Raw genomic sequence first — 19,111 nt, 5'->3', positions numbered from 1 at the left:
CGCACGTAAGGACCGCGAAGATAAGATACGAGATATTAGGGCTCATATGGAAGCCTATAGACAGTTGTTTTTCCCTCACTCTATTTGTGAGTGGAACAGGAAAGGAAATGACTAGTAACGGTAGAGGGTACATGTAGGCCACAGACTGAACAGTGGCTTACGGAGTATGGATGTAGACGCAGATGTAGATACAGACACGTCTCTGGCAGTTGCCTTTTAACTGCCTACAGGAAATATGTACTAGAGCTGGCAAGTGAATCAGCCATTTGTATTCTGTTGCACAAGCCTTCATTAAGTTGATTCTCAAATACTGACTAGCAAGACTGTTTGATTGCACGTCGCTCTCTACTCTCTTTATCGGTATAAAGCTGAGCTGACATTACTTGTGGCCACACAACCACATTTTTGTGTAAGCACCATTATCACAGAAATGGACCAGGTCTCTCTGATGTCTCGTGCTTGCAAATGGATTAGGATAGTGTATAGGAGGGGATACGAAGCCCATGCCTACCACAGTAGTACCAGTTTATCTGCCAACTAGCTCCACAGATGAAGAAGAGATTGATGAAATGTATGATGAGATAAAAGAAATTATTCAGATAGTGAAGGGAGACGAAAATTTAATAGTCACGGGTGACTGGAACTCGACCGTAGGGAAAGGAAGAGAAGGAAACATAGTACGTGAATATGGAATGGGAGTAAGGAATGAAAGAGGAAGCCGCCTGGTAGAATTTTGCACAGAGCATAACTTAATCATAGCTAACACTTGGTTCAAGAATGGTGAAAGAAGGTTGTACACATGGAAGAAGCCTGGAGATACTGGAAGGTATCAGATAGATTATATAATGGTAAGACAGAGATTCAGGAACCAGGTTTTAAATTTTAACACATTTCCAGGGGTAGATGTGGACTCTGACCACAATCTATTGGTTATGAACTGTAGATTAAAACTGAAGAAACTGCAAAAAGGTGGGAAATTGAGGATATGGGACCTGGATAAACTGAAAGAAGCAGAGGTTGTAAAGAGCTTCAGGGACAGCTTGACAAAAATAGGGGAAAGAAATAAAGTAGAAGAAGAATAGGTAGCTTTGAGAGACGAAATAGTGAAGGTAGCAGAGGATCAAGTAAGTAAAAAGACGAGGGTTAATAGAAATCCTTGGGGAACAGAAGAAATATTGAATTTAATTGATGAAAGAAGAAAATACAAAAATGCAGTAAATGAAGTAGGCAAAAAGGAATACAAACATATAAAAAATGAGATCGACAGGAAGTGCAAAATGGCTAAGCAGAGATGGCTAGAGGACAAATGTACGGATGTAGAGGTGCATATCATTAGGGGTAAGATAGATACTGCCTACAGGAAAATTAAAGAGACCTTTGGAGAAAAGAGAACCACTTGTATGAATATCAAGAGCTCAGATGGAAACCCAGTTCTAAGCAAAGAGAGGAAAGCAGAAAGGTGGAAGGAGTATATAGAGGGTCTATACAAGGGCGATGTTCTTGAGAACAATATCATAGAAATGGAAGAGAATGTAGATGAAGATGAAATAGGAGGTATGACACTACGTGGAGAGTTTCACAGAGCACTAAAAGGCCTAAGTCGAAAGAAGGCCCCAGGAGTAGACAACATCCCATTAGAACTAATGATAGCCTTGGGAGAGCCAGGCCTAACAAAACTCTACCATCTGGTGAGCAAGATGTATGAGACAGGCGAAATACCCTCAGACTTCAAGAAGAATATAATAATTCCAATCCCAAAGAAAGCAGGGGTTGACAGATGTGAAAATTACCGAACTAGCAGTTTAATAAGCCACGGCTGCAAAATACTAACACGAATTCTTTACAGATGAATGGAAAAACTTGTAGAAGCCGACCTTGGGGTAGATCAGTTTGGATTCTGTAGAAATGTTGAAACACAAGAGGCAATACTGACCTCACGACTTATCTTAGAAAACAGATTACTAAAAAGGCAAACCTAAGTTTCTACCATTTGTAGACTTGAAGAAAGCTTTTGACAAAGTTGACTGGTATACTCTCTTTCAAAGTAAGGTGTCAGGAGTAAAATGCAGGGAGCGAAAGGCTGTTTACAATTTGTACAGAAACTAGATGGCAGTTTTAAGAGTCGAGGGGCACGAAAGGGAAGCACTGGTTGGGAAGGGAGTGAGACAGGGTTGTAGCCTATTCCCGATGTTATTCAATCTGTATATTGAGCAAGCAGTGAAGGAAACAAAAGAAAAATTCGGAGTAGGTATTAAAATCCATGGAGAAGAAATAAAAACTCTGAGATTCGCCGATGACATTGTAATTCTGTCAGACAGCAAAGGAATGGACAGTGTCTTGAAAGGAGGATATAAGATAAACATCAACAGAAGCAAAACGAGGATAAAGGAATGTAGTCGAATTAAGTCGGGTGATGCTGAGGGAATTAGATTAGGAAATGAGACACTTAAAGTAGTAAAGGAGTTTTGCTATTTGGGGAGCAAAATAACTGATGATTGTCGAAGTAGAGAGGATATAAAATGTAGACTGGCAATGGCAAGGAAAGCATTTCTGAAGAAGAGAAATTTGTTAACATCGAGTATAGATTTAAGTGTCAGGAAGTCGTTTCTGAGAGTATTTGTATGGAGTGTAGCCATGAATGGAGGTGAATCATGGACAATAAATAGTTTACACAAGAAGAGAATATAAGCTTTCGAAATGTGGTGCTACAGAAGAATGCTGAAGATTAGATGGGTAGATCACATAAATAATGAGGAGGTATTGAATAGGATTGGGGAGAAGAGAAGTTTGTGGCACAACTTAACTAGAAGAAGGGATCGGCTGGTAGGACATATTCTGAGGCATCGAGGGATCACCAATTTAGTGTTGGAGGGAGACCAAGAGATGAATACACTAAACAGATTCAGAAGGATGTAGGTTGCAGTAAGTACTGGGAGATGAAGAAGCTTGCACAGGACAGAGTAGCATGGAGAGCTGCATCAAACCAGTCTCTGGACTGAAGACCACAACAACGACAATAGGAGGGAAGAGACAAACTGTCCATGTACTCAACAAATTCAGCTAAGATCAGTATGACTGCAGGAAACACTGAGAAACCAGGAGGAGGAATTCTGAATTTCAAGTAATAATAGACAAACAATGAGAAACAACTATCTCTTCACAGTATCAAACAACAGTGAAAGGTGGAATTAAATTTTTGAAATCCTGAAACGAATGACAATAAAAGTACAGGGAAAGAGATAAAGGTACATTTGCATCGCACAACTATTCTGCAATTCACATTTAAGCACTTACCAGATTGTTCACAGAAACGCATCCACAGGTAACGAGACATACGTATGTTGTCGTCGTACGCAAACAGTTCAGTTTTCGAGCGACAGATTATTCGCACGTGCAGAAAACCACGGCGCGACCTACGTTCGGGTTTGGTCCATAAAGTGTTAACATTGGTTCCCCAAACAAAACGAGGCGGCTTTAGCAGGATAGTTTGCATGTACATTCAGAGGTTGGGAGCTTGTGACATTTCCCACTATTTAATTGATAAGAGTTTCAAATTCGATTAATAGGAAAATTCTGTACTAACTTGACATATAAATGAACATGTGAACATACTTATGTATTTTGGTAAAAATAACTAGAAAAGTAATTTTTAGGGTTAAATCTATCTATACTATGTATATTAATTTGCTTGAGGTATTCCTGATGGACTTCGTGGAGAGACTAGGACTAGCGCTATGCTTGACGTCACTGCAAGTGCAGCAAGGAGACTGCTGCGCCGTGCCCAGCTCCCAGTAATATCAACAATGCGAACATTATGCATAGCAATAATGTCAAGATACACTGCATCTTTTTATAATAGCATTTTGTTTAAATGGTTGAATGTTATAATTTTAACTGGGTGTCGAACCTAAAGATGCATACTACATTCATGTCTGATGCACAGCGAACTTGTAATAAAGTCCAATTGTACCTCCAAGTTGTCAGAGTTCTGATTCAGTTGACATCGGCGTCGAATCGAGATTCTGTGAAGCTTGGCAGTTCGACAAATACAATGGGGCAGGTGTATAGTTTACTGGGAACACGCACACTGACCTAGCTTTTCCACAGTCGGACATTTCAGGTATTTCAGTATCTCCGTGAAACATGTATAATTTAACTGCAGGAAAGTAACGACTTCTCATTTTGTTGGCCCGTGTAAGGCTGGAGCTAAACAAACTACACACAAGAGTCAAGTATGATCAGAGTCAGTTTTCTTGTTGGCACAACAAAATTGTATCTAAAAATGAGATATAAATAGTCCTTCCTACCTGTGTGGTTTCCAGAAGTCTGGGTAGCACGTCATCGACTTCTTTCTGCACGATAATACACTCAGGTTCCTGTGGCAAAAGATGCTACATTATGAAATGATTAAAAAATTACATTATTTACTCCAAAGTACCAGGAATTAAGACTATTGCGGTGGTAGGTGGAGAAACCATTAAGGAAGCCATTAAATATATATTCTGTGGTATCAATGACGAGAAAAAGCAGCTCCGCAATGAGGAAATAAGAAGGATGTCTGAGGCTATGGTGATTCCACAGGGTCATATCGATGTGAGTCATCAGCAATGAAAAGAACAGATAGCAAGAAAATCAATTCTTTTTCAATGTGAGTTTGGGGAAGGATCCTAGCAGCAATTTTGTTACTTCATTCTGGTTTCATTACAAAGTTGTGGTATGTACTTTAGCTGATGAGAAGAAATACTAACACTTTTTGTCGCTTCTCAGTACTACGATCTGTATTTCGTCACAAGAGAAATACCTTCTAACGGCCAGCAGGTTACATCATACTTTCCAAGTGTGCCCACAACATGGAATTACTGTCTTTGCATGTTTCAAACGTGCAAGTACATTTACAAGTGGAAAAAAAAAAATCAAATCATGTATTTACAGTATACAGCTTTGTACGGCAAAAGCCACAACTGTACTTGACATTGAAAGTTAAGTGTGTAGAGGAGGAAGCTTAATTTTACTCACTTGATTTCTCGTACTTCCCAAGGCTCGTTCTGATAAGGCAATGCGATGTGTACTGCTAGTAATTTTGTGAAATACTGATGAGCGAACACAGGGACGTACTATCAATCAGAACCAACCAGTAATTATCATACATGTATTTTTTCATACTGAGAAGAATAATTTTGAACCGGGGTATTGTGCAACGTGTTGGAATTGTCTTTAAATGTAAATGTAGTTCACGAACCGAGCTTTGATTTAAATGCTTTTATATGCAAAAAACCAAATCTGTTCTGAAAGACAGTTAATAAATGATCCCAATCTTAAATATTCCGCAAGTGGAAGATTATTTATATGTACACATTATTAATTTTTTTAAATAATTTGATTATTTGTTGCCAGTTTTTGTTATTGAAGAGCTATTGGCATAAGTAGCTGCTGTTTTAAAAAATTTGTCAATCTCAGTTACTCCTGATAGGAGGAAAAAAAAAAAAAAAAAAAATCAAGACAAATTTCCACATGGAACAATTCTTTAAAGAAAGGTTCCAGTACCTAACATGGATTGTTTTATTAACAGACAAAGACCTTGCTGGGCGAAAGGTTATTTGTGACAGTCTTTTTATTGTGCCTATTTACAACTCAGCATGAGTAGCAACCTTCCTTTTCATAATACTGTTATATTCCATCCAGGTTTTTCATTGTTTGATGGACTGTTTTAGTTTATTTTAAAAAATCTTTGGGCACATAATTTATTACAAAATTGTATTTCCTAAATTTTATGAATGTTAAATCCATCTAAGAACTTAGCCAACATCTACAAAACCACTGAGGCAAGATATAATAGTAATTCTATTCCTATAAATGTTCCTCCTTTCTATCTATAAGGATATTGCTACAAATGCAGACTACTGCAAGCAGCTGCGATTCGAGGCCCAGTTAGTAACACAGGGTGCATCAAAAAGAATCACCAGATTTTAAAAAATCAAACTATTATGTCACTTGAGATATGTGCGTGAACAACGTACTGTTGGAAAGAACAATCTCTCGAGTTTTAGACGGTTCCCGCTACATCAGCAGTGTGCGCCCACTTCAGTTCTAGTAAAAATGGTGTCGGAACGACAAAAAGCGTTTTGTGTTCTACATTTGGCGCAGTGCGTGTCAGTAATACAGAGCAATAGATGATGGCATGAACAATTCCAAGAAACAGGTTGTTTGTGTAAAGACAGATCAAAGTCCCTGAGTGTCTGACACAGACGTCGAATGCATCGACCACAGTTTCACAAAGAGTCAACTGAAATCCATTCACTGTGCACCTCGACATCTCAACATGCTCTCAATGACCGTCTGGCACGTGTTGCTCTATGTTTACACAGGAAATCAAATAAAATGCAGCTACTGCAATGCAAGCTCTTCGTGAAGGTTACAAACAACGTGTGGAGTTCTGTTATTTCATTCTTGGCAAGACGGAGAATGACAGTTTTCTTCCACGCTTAGTGTTCAGTGACGAGGCAACATTCGATTTAAATGGAATGGTGAACCTTCACAACGTGAGAATATGGAGTATGGAACAACCACATGAAGTTGTACAACATGGGAGGGACTCTCCAAAATTTAATGTGTTTTGTGCAGCTTGGCAGGAAAAGGTGTACGGTCCCATTTTTCTTTTCCGAGAACAGTGTTACAGGAAGCACATATCTCAATATGCTTAAGAACTTTCTTTTCTCGCAGTCGGAGACTGATTCGAACGACTTCATTTACCAACAGGATGGGCCATCTCCACACTGGCATCTCGAAGTGTGGGAATTTTTAAGTCAAAGGATTAGTGAACGACGGATCGGCTGCACTGGACCAAACCATTCGGCCTTACATTACTGGACTCCAACGTCACCAATCCTGACGGTACGTGATTATTTCTTGTGAGGATGTATAAAAGATTTTCTTTATGTGCCTCCATTACTAACAACAGTGAGTGAAATGACACATTGCATAACAGCAGCTGTAACTTGACATGCTCGCTGCATGTGTGGGAGCAATTTGAATACCGCACTGATGTATGATGTGCATCTCAAGGGGAGCATATTGAACACCTAAGGGGGGGGGGACCTTTTTTGAGGTCATCAAAAAACAAAATTCAATGTATATGTTTATTATTTTCAGAAATACAGTAGTGCCAAATAGGATGATTCTTTTTAAATACCCTGTATATTGTATGAGAAGTGCAGATACTATTCGGAACTGCCATTGCAGTTAGAGATTCCGATTAGTAGCAACTTGATGATGTCTTTGTTGAAGTGGGAAAGTTTCACACCCAATTACTGTGCTTCAGCAAAAATATAATGTGCTCCTGGCTTTGACCACACTGTTACCCCGAATTGTGCGTTAGGCTATGCAAAGTATGCAAATCAAGCAAATCAATTTTACTGTATTTATTCAAATATTAGTAAGATCTTACAGCTAGTAGTAAAATAAACATACTAGAGAGGAAAATATAACTGATTGAGCTTCTTTCTTTCCGTGTCTGGTTTTATACGAAGTCAGAAACTATGGACTATGATGTCACTGAAAATAATCCTAGAAGTTATACAGGAGTAAAATAAATATGTGTGTAAATATTGTTACATTTCACATTCTGAAGTCGAGCAGCCAATATTTGCACGCATGTGATGCTCGCACCTACTAGTAGCAGCGGCACACACTTTGGCACGAGCTAGTGTGTATCATTGTAACGAGAGTCAAGTGCGATTAAAGACCAGTGTCAGGTTTTGTCGGTACTACAAAACTTTGTGTTAAAATTAGATATAAATGGCTATGAAGAGGAAAGAAGAAAACTGTCTGGAAACGTAAGTTTGTTCCTACCTGTCTGGGTCGTAGTGCTCCAGTTTGCAAGGCGTCATGACACAGATCTTCTCCCTGCACGATAATACACTCGGGTTCCTGTGACAAAAGAGGTGCTGCATTACAGAAGATTCAAAAATTATATTACTGACATTTGTGAGAACAGGAATAAAGACATTTAGGATTCACGAGAACAAAAAGTGGCTCCTACACTGCTGAAGCAAGGATGGAACAATTTGAAAAATCCACTAAAATAAAATTAAGCAAGTGACTACAGGCAGTGAAACTGTCAACACTGAGCAAATAAAAATACATAAAACTTTGATCTTTCCCACAAGCTTTGTACAGATATGAGTAGTCGGCAATAAAAAAAGTGGACAGCAAGAAAAGTGATTCTTTTGGAATATATGTTTGGAGAAGGAGCCTAAGACTCACTACAATAAAATGTACTGCTCAGAAGAATGGAAGGTCATAGAGAGGAAGAGACAGGATGACGTGGATAGGAGACATCAAAGAAACCACTGGGAGGACACTGGAATAACTGAGGAACAAAACAACGTCTGGGAGTTCACGAAGGGACGCCATTCGTCATGACATCAGGACTTGGAGATGACTTGATGGATCGTAGCAAGTAACAAAATAACATAAACAGTAATGAACAACACACGTACATAAATAAGAAATACACGGTTGTAAATGGAAACACCAAAAACACAAGACATTAGCACGCCTAATACAGTGTAGGAAACCTGTTGAGATTCAAAACAGCTCCCAGTCATCTCGGAATGGATAAATACAGGGCTGGCACGATTTTCGAAGCAATCTTACCCCACTCTTCCTGCAAAATAGTGGCAGGTTCAGAAAACGACGACGGAGAAGGATAGTGACCGAGTATCCGTCTCTCTGAAGCAGAGCATAGAGACTCAGAAACATTGAGATTTGACGATTGTGGCGGACAGGTGAGGCGCTACAATTTGCCCTCGTGCTCACAAATCCAGTCCTGGAGGATGCGAGTTGTAAGATAAGAGACACTGCTCGACTTATATTTTTACAATTTTTTAAAAAAATAGCCTTCTGAAGAAACCGAGATTCACCTAAAACAGGATATTTTAATGAATATAGATTAAAGCATTGATAAATTTCAAAAGTACATAAAAGGTAAAAATACATAAAAGACAATAAAAATTTTGTGATCATTTCCCCTGTGACTATGTCACCTTAAAATGTAGCCCATCAGTTCAGCATTCTAAAAAAGAACTTTTGCTGTATCCATTTTATTGCTTGTTGTACAACATTTCAAGCATTGTTCCCTTCAAAATAGTCCACTCCACTGGTAATACAGTTCCCATTGTTTCTTCCCATTTTGGAACGCCTCCTGGAATGCTTTTTGTGGGATGGCACACAGGTTTCTCGTCAATTGTCCTGTATTTCTTCTACGGTTTGAAAACGATGTCCTTCAATGTGTTTTTCAGTTTGGGAAACAGGGAAAAATGTGCTGGGGCTAGGTCCTGGGAATATGGTGGATGGGACACAATGGGAATGTGGTGTTTTGCTAGATAACTGCAGACAAGGAGAGACGCATAAGCCAGCACATTGTCACGATGCGACATCCGACTCTGGTTTTCATTGCACTAATCCGATGAGCAGGCTGGACATGTGCTTCGCTCGCTAATTGTCCGAGCGACACGAGGCAAATGGCTGTTTGTTGTTTAAACCTGCCGCAAGGTGTGCTCAGTAGCCGCAGCGTACTCTCTCTGCCGGTTGGTGTGCTTTTTCAAAAGTTCTGTTTCTTTTTTGAATACACTTAATATGTTACCAATTTCCCTCTCGGTGTACACGGTTCTATTTTTCACTGATGTACTGATGCTGATTCGCTACATTACAAGGAGACGGCATACTAACAAAGGAAGTGACCACGAAATTCTTATTGACTTTTATGGTTTTTATCTTTTTTACCTCTCATTCACTGACACTACTGCGATGACTTCGTGTGGATGAACAACTGTAAATATACTTGGAGGAATAAAGATTATTGAATGCAAATCTTTCTGATGATGAAACAAGTTCCATTAGTGCTTTTGCAACATGGTTGCCTGAGCCTCTATTTTGGGCATTAAAGCATGAAAATGAACTACAAAAATTGAAAAATAAGCTCGAGTAAAAGAAGATAGTAATGCAGTGCACAATACTTTTTTTATAACTTCACTGCAACAAGGAAACATATTTCGATTTGTGAAGTTCCCTCAATTCTTAGTCTGAAATACTGGATATGCATAACTGTATTCAGATTCAGTGTGAATAAAGCTTCAGTAGTAGAGGAAACTGTGGAATGGTACAGAAAAATGTGCAGTGTCCTATACCAACCATTTTGAATAGGCTTCCAAAAGAAGTCAATTATCTGGATGACAAACCTCATGTTTCCAAATCTGAGATGAAAATCTTCCTTGCAGCACACACTTTTTCATCTATACAGGAGGCTCTTGTGGCAATTTAGAGAATTAAGTGTACTCAGATATAATCAATTTTTTCGTACATTTTTGTTTATAACAAGCAATATAAAACATACAGGTGGAGTCATTCGTTCCGAGACCACAAAGGTTCTCCCAAAAATAAGTTCCCGAAAGAGCCAAAGTCGATAATTCTTTGCATGGCTACATTCCTCATTACCGGCAGTCTCGAAGGATGCATTGCTCAGCTGACGAGGACTTCCAGCAGTTTGTAGTGGGGTTCCCGCTTCCTTACAGATGTAACCATATACAAAGCGGAGAATAGCCGTCAGATAATAACGTCACAACAGAGAACAGGGTGTCGAGCAAGCAAAACCTTCCATATAATTGCAGGTTGGAATTGCAGAACTGTGGAGATACGGTCACTGCTCTCTAAGACAAGCAGTACATCAAAGATGCAAACACGTACAGTGTTTCCAGACAAGCAATAACAATATATTCCTCTGGTGCACGAGTTCGCAGCATTTTTTCATAAGTTTAATAAATCCGTTCAAACTTTAGTACATTCTGAAATCACAGCGTACAGAATGGCTGGCCTGGAAAGCGAGTAAGGGCAACTGCCAGTCTGGGTGTGGCGTCGACAATTTAAAAGGATTAGGGGGCACGAGATGAGGCAGTTCATAGCGTGTGGCCGGTCGCCGACAGTTTTATTTCGCATTCACCACTCGTTCACACTCTGATGTGGAGTATATGCGAGTGCCAGAACCCTAACTCCCAAGTTCCATCGAAATCCTTTGATGAACAGTTTCCGTTACTCGACACCAACAGTCAGTGATAATGATACAGTATTTTGTAATTGACTCTTCTAGTTTAGCCACCGCCTCCACAAATATTTGTTAGGCATAAGACAATTACACACTTTTCTCTCCGATCCGCAATTATTAAAAGTTCGCGTAAAAGTTAATGTTTTTCTCCTTTTCATAAATTGGAGCCCGCTCTCTGCGATATAATTAAAAAAAAAAAAAAAAAAAAAAAAAAAAAAAACACGGTCTCAATACCGTGTCCCTCGTGAGATGTGTATAGATTTATTCCGGAATTGACTGCCCTCAATTTAATGACCACACTTCGCTATCCGCGATTTCGTGTAACTAAATGTCCTTTTGTTACCCTGACTGTATACTGCAGTTATTTTAAACTTGCCCCTACATTTTTTCACTACGCACAATTAGCTCTTCCTCACTTGTTTATTCCTAAGAGTAAACGAAAAAATGGCGCCATATCATCGGCTTCATCGATATAAAGCAAAACACCTCAATATGCCTAATTTTACCTCTTCTTATAGGATCGGCTACCTTACTCATTAATTTACTACATATTATTTCCAACAACACTAAACAGGTATCGCTGTTATATTTTAATTGTATTCAAAAGCGTGTTATTGTTATTATGACCGACCAAATCTTAACAAATCTCGCGGTGTGCGTTTTTACACTCGCCCAGCCTTTATTCGTGCAATATTATATATAAATATAGAGACAGGACCGAAAGATCGATCTCTCTACAATAACCAATAGAGGCAAATACGCTATTCAAGTTCCATTACATCTATGTTGACTCGTATTGTTACAGTATGACACGCTAATCACACGCACGCACTGCGCCACAGCAGGCGAGGCTTCCTCCGAGCTCAGCTCTAGGGGGAGGGGGAGGGGGGGGGGGGGGGGGGGGGGGTTGAGTCGTGTCACACCATTACGTGAGTGAACAACTTTAACAGCTGCAATACGATAAAACTGCAAGTGTGGAACATTTCCGAGTGTTTGTGAATGTAAGGATAATTGCTTTTCGAGTTGGACATCAGGTGAGTCATACAGACCAATAAATTTTGAGCAAAGCCTTGAGTCAAAACTCAGTACAAGTTTCACTGGAGGAACAGGCGATATTTAACATAACTATTAAGATAAAGCTGTAAGTGAACCACAACTACAGGATGACACATAGCAGAGGGTCGGTTTTAGGTCACGATGGGGATAGTTCCCCTCCACACAAGATACCGTTCCAGTTACAACGGAGCAGCGTGACCTGCAACATCTTTGTTCTTCTATGACAGCTTCTTCAGAAGTGGTGGGTATGTTGCAGCTACACAGCAAATGTTTCGTGTACAAGTCAATCTCAGATGACACGAGCTTGTCCTGAGTCGTAACACGATCTTCAGATGGGTGTAAAACTTCAGATCGACTGGGAACATAACGCATATGAAGCGTACAGGCCCAAATAGCAATGCAATGATACCCGAAAATGTTACAAGGCTAACGGATGCGAGAGCCAGATGCCCGTGACAGTCAGCTAACCGTCATGCAAGTTAACTAGCAATCGGTCATCAATTTGTTACAAAAATTTTGCTTACATTAATATTCCATCAGTACAAACTTCATGTTGTGCAACAACTTAAGCCAACTGATTTCGCTGTATGCAAAGACTATGCTTGCAGAATGCAAGTGATTTTGAGTGATGACGTGATTTTACTGATGAGTGATGAAGCTTTTTCAAGCAAATGGGACCATCCGTAAACAAAACCTGTTTTATTCTGCTCCTGAGCATTCACACTTTACTCATCAGTATCCATCACGCTCTGGAAAAGTCACAGGCAGCTGTGCTCTCGGTTCTTTCGATATTCTTGGACTGTATTTTTTCCGACAGTATGGAGTCACAGTCTCTTGTTACTGTGCCTCGATACATCCATATGCTAAAAATGTTCCTGAAACCAGAACTGACAAGAAGAGGTCTCCAGTGGTGGGATCGACTTTCTGAAACCGGCCATGCAGTAATGTCGGTTAGTCCTGCGTATTACACCCTGCAGCCATTTATCTCGGTGGGCCCTCATTTGAGAGTAACTGACGGAAAAAATTTCAGAATTTCACGTGATGCTCAACAGCATTAAAAATGGAATGTGACATCGGTGGGGTGCACGTGTGACGGATAGGGTGTGGCTTCACGTGCGTGAGGTCATAGGTTCGAATCCGGTCAGGTACTTTAATTATCTTTTCCTACTTTTAAATTTTTATCAAAAGTCTTTAATCATTATTTTTATTCAATTAATTGGTTTAAATATAATTTTTTACTTCTATTCCTTTTCTCACATCATTTTAGTTATCATATCAACATCTTCATATGCTCTCATTTTTTTCCTATTATTTTCTTGTGCTTGAAGTCTTTGTTTATTATGTATTAGTTTCGATCTAATTTATTTTGTTTTGACTTGCTATTTTTTCGTCGACGTTATTGCATCCATTATTTCTATTTCTCATTAAATTTACTTGTAATCCCTTCTTTCACTTAAATCGTCATCTGCTTTGTTTCACCTAGAGTGCAATAGGAATTTAGGCTATGTTTTAAATGTCTGTATGACAATTATCAAAAGAAAGCACGTCTGGCATCTTGTAATGGGACATACATTTTTGACACCATTGCACAGTGAATATAAACAGATTAAATCGTCTTTTGTTTTTTAACTGATGGATCGGCATTTTCAAATATTTAAATATTATAATAGATAAACATAATAAGATTAACATTCACAAAAATTCGAAGTGGAAAAACAATCATATAAAGAGAAAAACGAGGCAAATGTAAACATTCATACAATGACTAAAAAGATGACATAGGAATAAAAATAAAAAATTATATTTAGACAAATTAATTGAAGAAAAATAATGATCAAAAAGTCATTTCAATAAATATTTAAAAATAGAAAATGGAAAGATTTAAAAATATAAAACGGAAAGCATCTGCTGAGATTTGAACCTACAACCTTCTGCACGTGAAGGGCTTATCCTATCCATTACACCACACAACTAGTCTATTACACAGGGTAAGTCACTAACTATTGCCACCAAAAATAGCTCCGGAAGTATGATAGGAGCTGAAAAGTTGGCGGGACAAAAGTTGAATGGGACAACAGGGGCCATAATATGACATTGGTTTTTTGTTGCTAGGTGGGGTCGCTTCAGAGATATGAAGGTCAACCCCCTTTCTTTTTTTTTAATGCGATGCTATAGTTTGGCCCTTATTTTCTGATAGCGGCTAATGAAAGCCATTTACAGAAGGTGTATTGTGGTATCACGTAGCATTCCGCCAGTGCGGACGGTATTTGCTTCGAGATACATTACCAGTGTTAAAATGGACCGTTTACCAATTACAGAAAAGGTCAATATTGTGGTAATGGGTGGTTATTGTGATTAAAATACCCAACAGGCGTGTGCTATGTATGCTGCTGGGTATCCTGGAGGACATCATCCAAGTGTCTGGACTGTTTGCCAGATAGATATGTTATTTAAGGAAACAGGAAGTGTTCAGCCACATGTGAAACGTCAACCACGACCTGCAACAAATGATCATGCCCAAGTAGGTGTTTTTGCTGCTGTTGTAGCTAATCCACACATCAGTAGCAGACAAATTGCACCCCTACCACATTTCTATGCACCAGGAATTGCATGGCGACGACTTTGAACGTCGTGTACAGTTCTGCCACTGGGCACAAGAGAAATTACAGGACGATGACAGATTTTTTGCACGCATTCTGTTTAGCGATGAAGCGTCATTCACCAACAGCGGTAACGTAAACCAGCATAATATGCACTATTGGGCAACGGAAAATCCACAATGGCTGCAACCTTGGCAGGTTAATGTATGGTGCGGCATTATGGGGGGAAGGATAATTGGCCCCCCAATTTAAAGATGGCAATCTAAATGGTGCAATGTATGCTGATTTCCTATTTAATGTTCTATTGATGTTACTACAAGATGTTTCACTGCAAGATAGAATGGTGATGTACTTCCAACACGATGGATGTACGGCACATAGCCCACATGCGGTTGAAGCGGTATTGAATAGCTTATTTCATGACAGGTGGATTGGTCGTCGAAGCGCCAGACCATGGCCCGCACATTCACTGGATCTGATGTCGCCGGATTTCTTTCTGTGGGGAAAGTTGAAGGATATTTGTTACCTTGATCCACCGACAACACCTGACAACAAATGTCAGCGCATTGACAATGCATGTGCGGACATTAAGGAAGGCGAACTACTCGCTGTTGAGAGGAATGTCGTTACACGTATTGCCAAATGCATTGAGATTGACAGACATCATTTTGAGCATTTATTGCAATATTGTGGTATTTACAGGTAGTCACACTGTAACAGAATGCATTCTCAGAAATGATAAGTTCACAAAGGTACATGTATCACATTGGAACAACCGAAATAAAATGTTCAAACGTACTAAGTTCTGTATTTTAATTTAAAAAACCTACCTGTAAGCAACTGTTCGTCTAAAAAATGGGGGTTCCTATTTAAAAGATGCAATCGATACCCGTTTGAGCTATGGCAGCGCCATCTGGGGGGCCAACCATAGTGCCATCTGGTTTCCCCCTTCTAGCTAGACACTTTTCGTTCTTTGTAGTTTTTTCGTTTGATGCTTATTTCGTGAGATATATGGCCCGGTCACGATCAATGGACCACCATGTATACGAGAAAGAATTGTAAGAGCATGTGCTTCAATAAGTGCCAAAGTGATAAGGAATGCCCCTCAATCCATGATAAGAAGTTTGCAGCACTGCATTGATACCAATGGTCATCTCTTCGAACACCTGTAAATGGGACATTCAGGCCACCTTTGTGATCTTCAAAGACCTTCCTGTTACACATCAATGGATTTGTCTAGATAGCTGCTGTCAGAAGACAAGTACCAAACTATAGCATCACATTTAAAAAAAAAAAAAAAAAAAAAAAAGTTGACCTTCATATCTCTGATGTGACCCCACCTTGCACCAAAAAACCAACGTCATATTATGGCCCCCATTGTCCCATGCAACTTTTGTCCCACAAACTTTTCAGCTACTATGATACTTTCGGAGTTATTCTAGGTGGCAACTGTTTATGACTCACCCTGCATACTACTTGAGCATCGAGTAAAATTCTGAACTTTTTTCGTCGATTACTCGCAAATGAGGGCCCATCTGGGTGAATGGCTGCAGGGTGTGTGATACCTGGGATCTTAACCTACATCATAGTATAGATGGTTTCAAAAAGTCGACCCCACTGGCGGGGATCTCTCCTTGTGAGAAGATAAAGAATTCCTTTAAAAGATGTTTGGTTTCAGCGGTATGATGCTACATTGCACATTGCAGTTCTTTGGTGTGCATTTCCTGGACAGTTATCTCACTTTTGGCAATGTCTCTTGCCCTCCCAAACCTCCAGACTTCTGGCCTACATTAAATGGCATTTGATTTAATGTCAATAAACACACATTAATTTTTAAAAATTGTAGAATTATTCCTTATTTAAAAACTGTCTCCCTCCCACGTGTTACCCTGCATTAAGCAAATAATATATTCCACAGTCAATGGTATTAAATATTTCAAAGGACAAGAGTGATCGACTAAAACACAAGTTTTTAACAATTCACCTCATTTATGGGTGGCAATGAGAAAAGTATTCAGTTTTTATTACAATGCTTTTCTTTATCGTGTTAAAATTTCATTAATTTTGAAGAAATGACTACCAATCATGCCCAGTCACTGTAACAGGCACATTGAGAGTTCTGCCTCGGAACTCGCTTAGCCGGGTTCACATCGGAAAGAACTCCGGCGAACGAGCACGAGCGAATGAGAATTCTCTTTTGCACAAGCAGAGGGCGAACACAAGAGATCACCATACAGTCGTGTCCAATTCACGTCCGGTCACGCTAGCTCGCGGGCGGCCGGTTGTCGGTCTTTCGCAAACAGCCAAAGGAAGCTCCGTCCTCTCGGCTTCTGCACTAGTGGCAGAGACAGCACCGGCTGCCATTCTGCGAGTGAAGTTGTTGACACGAGCTGAGTGAATGATGGAGTGCTCTGAATAGAGTGCAACGTTTCCAAAAGCAGAACACAGATGTCGCAGGTGCCTGTCAGATTCACAGCACAAACGTTGGACTGAACAAAATACGACCGGTAGAAAATTAATGAAGCACACAAATGTCCAAATGGGGACATGAGAAACGCAATCACGGATGTTTCCATTGGGTGGGACTGGAGCGAATAAGAACAAGCTTTGTGTTTATTTTTATTAAAAAGTAACACCACAATAAATTCCCTTGAAAGTAAACAAGTACGGATATGAATACATTATACTGATTAAAATTAAAAATAAACAAAAGATCCGATCATTCTCATTAGTTACATTCGCAGTAGCTTTAATCACACGGCAGGTGTCTCACTGCCACATTAAGGATTTTCTACGTAAAAGCAGAATAAATAAAAACTGTTTACCCGTGATCACATTCCCTGCCCTCTAACAAACTACAGGGTGGCCAAGAAGTCCGCGTACCCCCTCTGTATGGAATGCTAATTGATTTGATTTGTTTTAACCCACGTACTTACTTACTTATTAAGTGTCCAGTATCAATACATTCACCATTGTCCTATAAACACGTTTGCTTATGCCTTCATGTTGTTCTCGACACATTTTTGAGCACATCCGGTGTTATAGTGCAAAATGCATTCTCAACAGCATCGTGCAGTTCTTCACCGGTAGCATACCAACATGCAGATACGTGTGCCTTAACAAATCCCCATAACAAGTTGTCAGGTGTGGTATGTCAGGTCTTCTTGGTGACCATTTCGAGGGAGTTGGTGTTGCTGATGAACTGTGACCTGTCCACAGTCCTGGACAGAGTTCATTAAGTAACTCGCACACTGCAAGAGTGTAGGTGCTCAATCTTGCTGCAACGGCACACATTCTGAGGCCTCTTTTGTCGAGCTGAGGTATTAACTGTGTCTGTAACACGTGTAAATAAATTTGCACCATTCACTTTCCCTTCAAACAAGAACTGCCCGAGCAGATTTTGTGATGTTCTTTTTGCCCATAACATTATGTGAGACAGGTCCTTTCTAGCTCTACTGTGTAACGACAATTCTCTTTGGCTCAATCGAGAACATGTGTAGCACGTGAGCTTCAATAAATGGCGCATTCGTCTGAAAACGTAACCTCGGTACGATTGACTGCATTTGAAAATTGAGTCAACAAAGCACCACAAGCTAACACTGCTCATTCCTGTGCTTATGAGATAACTCCTTTACAAACATCAGTGGAAAAGGTCAGACCTTAACGTCTTTTTTTGTACAATTTCGTATTGCTGTCTTCGGTGTTCAGAGTTCCGATATATGTTTACATGTCGACTTCGTAGGAGATTGGTCAACCGAAGGAGATATGTTGGCACACTTTTCATCTTGTCTCTTCTTCATTCCCCTCCGCGGCCTGTTTTTAATGCACGTCTTTTCCACTCCAGACTTGCCTTTCGCAGTAGAACTGCTCCCATAATCTCATTGTCTGCTCTGTGTGTTGTCGTTCTGCTCTGTGTGTTGTCGTTCATGTACTCACACACTTTTCACTGGTTTCCTCAGTAGTGTAACTATGACCACTCACATCTGCCGTGGCTATGAATTAGAACTCGATTGCAACTGCGAAAACATGTAAACGTGAATTCGGACAATTTTTAAGAAGTAAAAGAGGTACTAACCTGCATAAAAACTTTTAATACTAAACAGGAGTTACACTGGAATGAGATTTTCACTCTGCAGCAGAGTGTGCGCTGATATGAAACTTCCTGGCAGATTAAAACTGTGTACCGGACCGAGACTCGAACTTGGGACCTTTGCCTTTCGTGGGCAAGTGCTCTACCAACTGAGCTATCCAAGCACGACTCACGCCCCGTCCTCACAGCTTTGTTTCTGCCAGTACCTCGTCTCCTACCTTCCAAACTTCACAGAAGCTCTCCTGCAAACCTTGCAGAACTAACACT

General features: G+C 39.9%; 1 protein-coding gene across 6 annotated transcripts in view; it reads right to left on the bottom strand.

Annotated features, from left to right (window-relative positions):
- The window catches only part of LOC126108467 (zinc finger protein 879-like), a 223,442-nt gene that overhangs the window by 59,549 nt on the left and 144,782 nt on the right, over positions 1 to 19,111 (bottom strand). For all 6 annotated transcript variants that reach the window (XM_049913711.1, XM_049913710.1, XM_049913714.1 and 3 more), the window contains 2 exons: positions 7,849 to 7,926; positions 4,308 to 4,376 (listed from right to left, as the gene is read on the bottom strand). In XM_049913711.1, the coding sequence (XP_049769668.1) occupies positions 4,308 to 4,376; positions 7,849 to 7,926 (147 nt within the window). The remainder of the gene's footprint in view (positions 1 to 4,307; positions 4,377 to 7,848; positions 7,927 to 19,111) is intronic.

The sequence above is a fragment of the Schistocerca cancellata genome, chromosome 11, assembly GCF_023864275.1.
Source record: "Schistocerca cancellata isolate TAMUIC-IGC-003103 chromosome 11, iqSchCanc2.1, whole genome shotgun sequence".
Classification (NCBI taxonomy): domain Eukaryota; kingdom Metazoa; phylum Arthropoda; class Insecta; order Orthoptera; family Acrididae; genus Schistocerca; species Schistocerca cancellata.
Note: the sequence above shows the minus strand (reverse complement) of the source record. Positions and strands in the feature narration are given on the sequence as shown.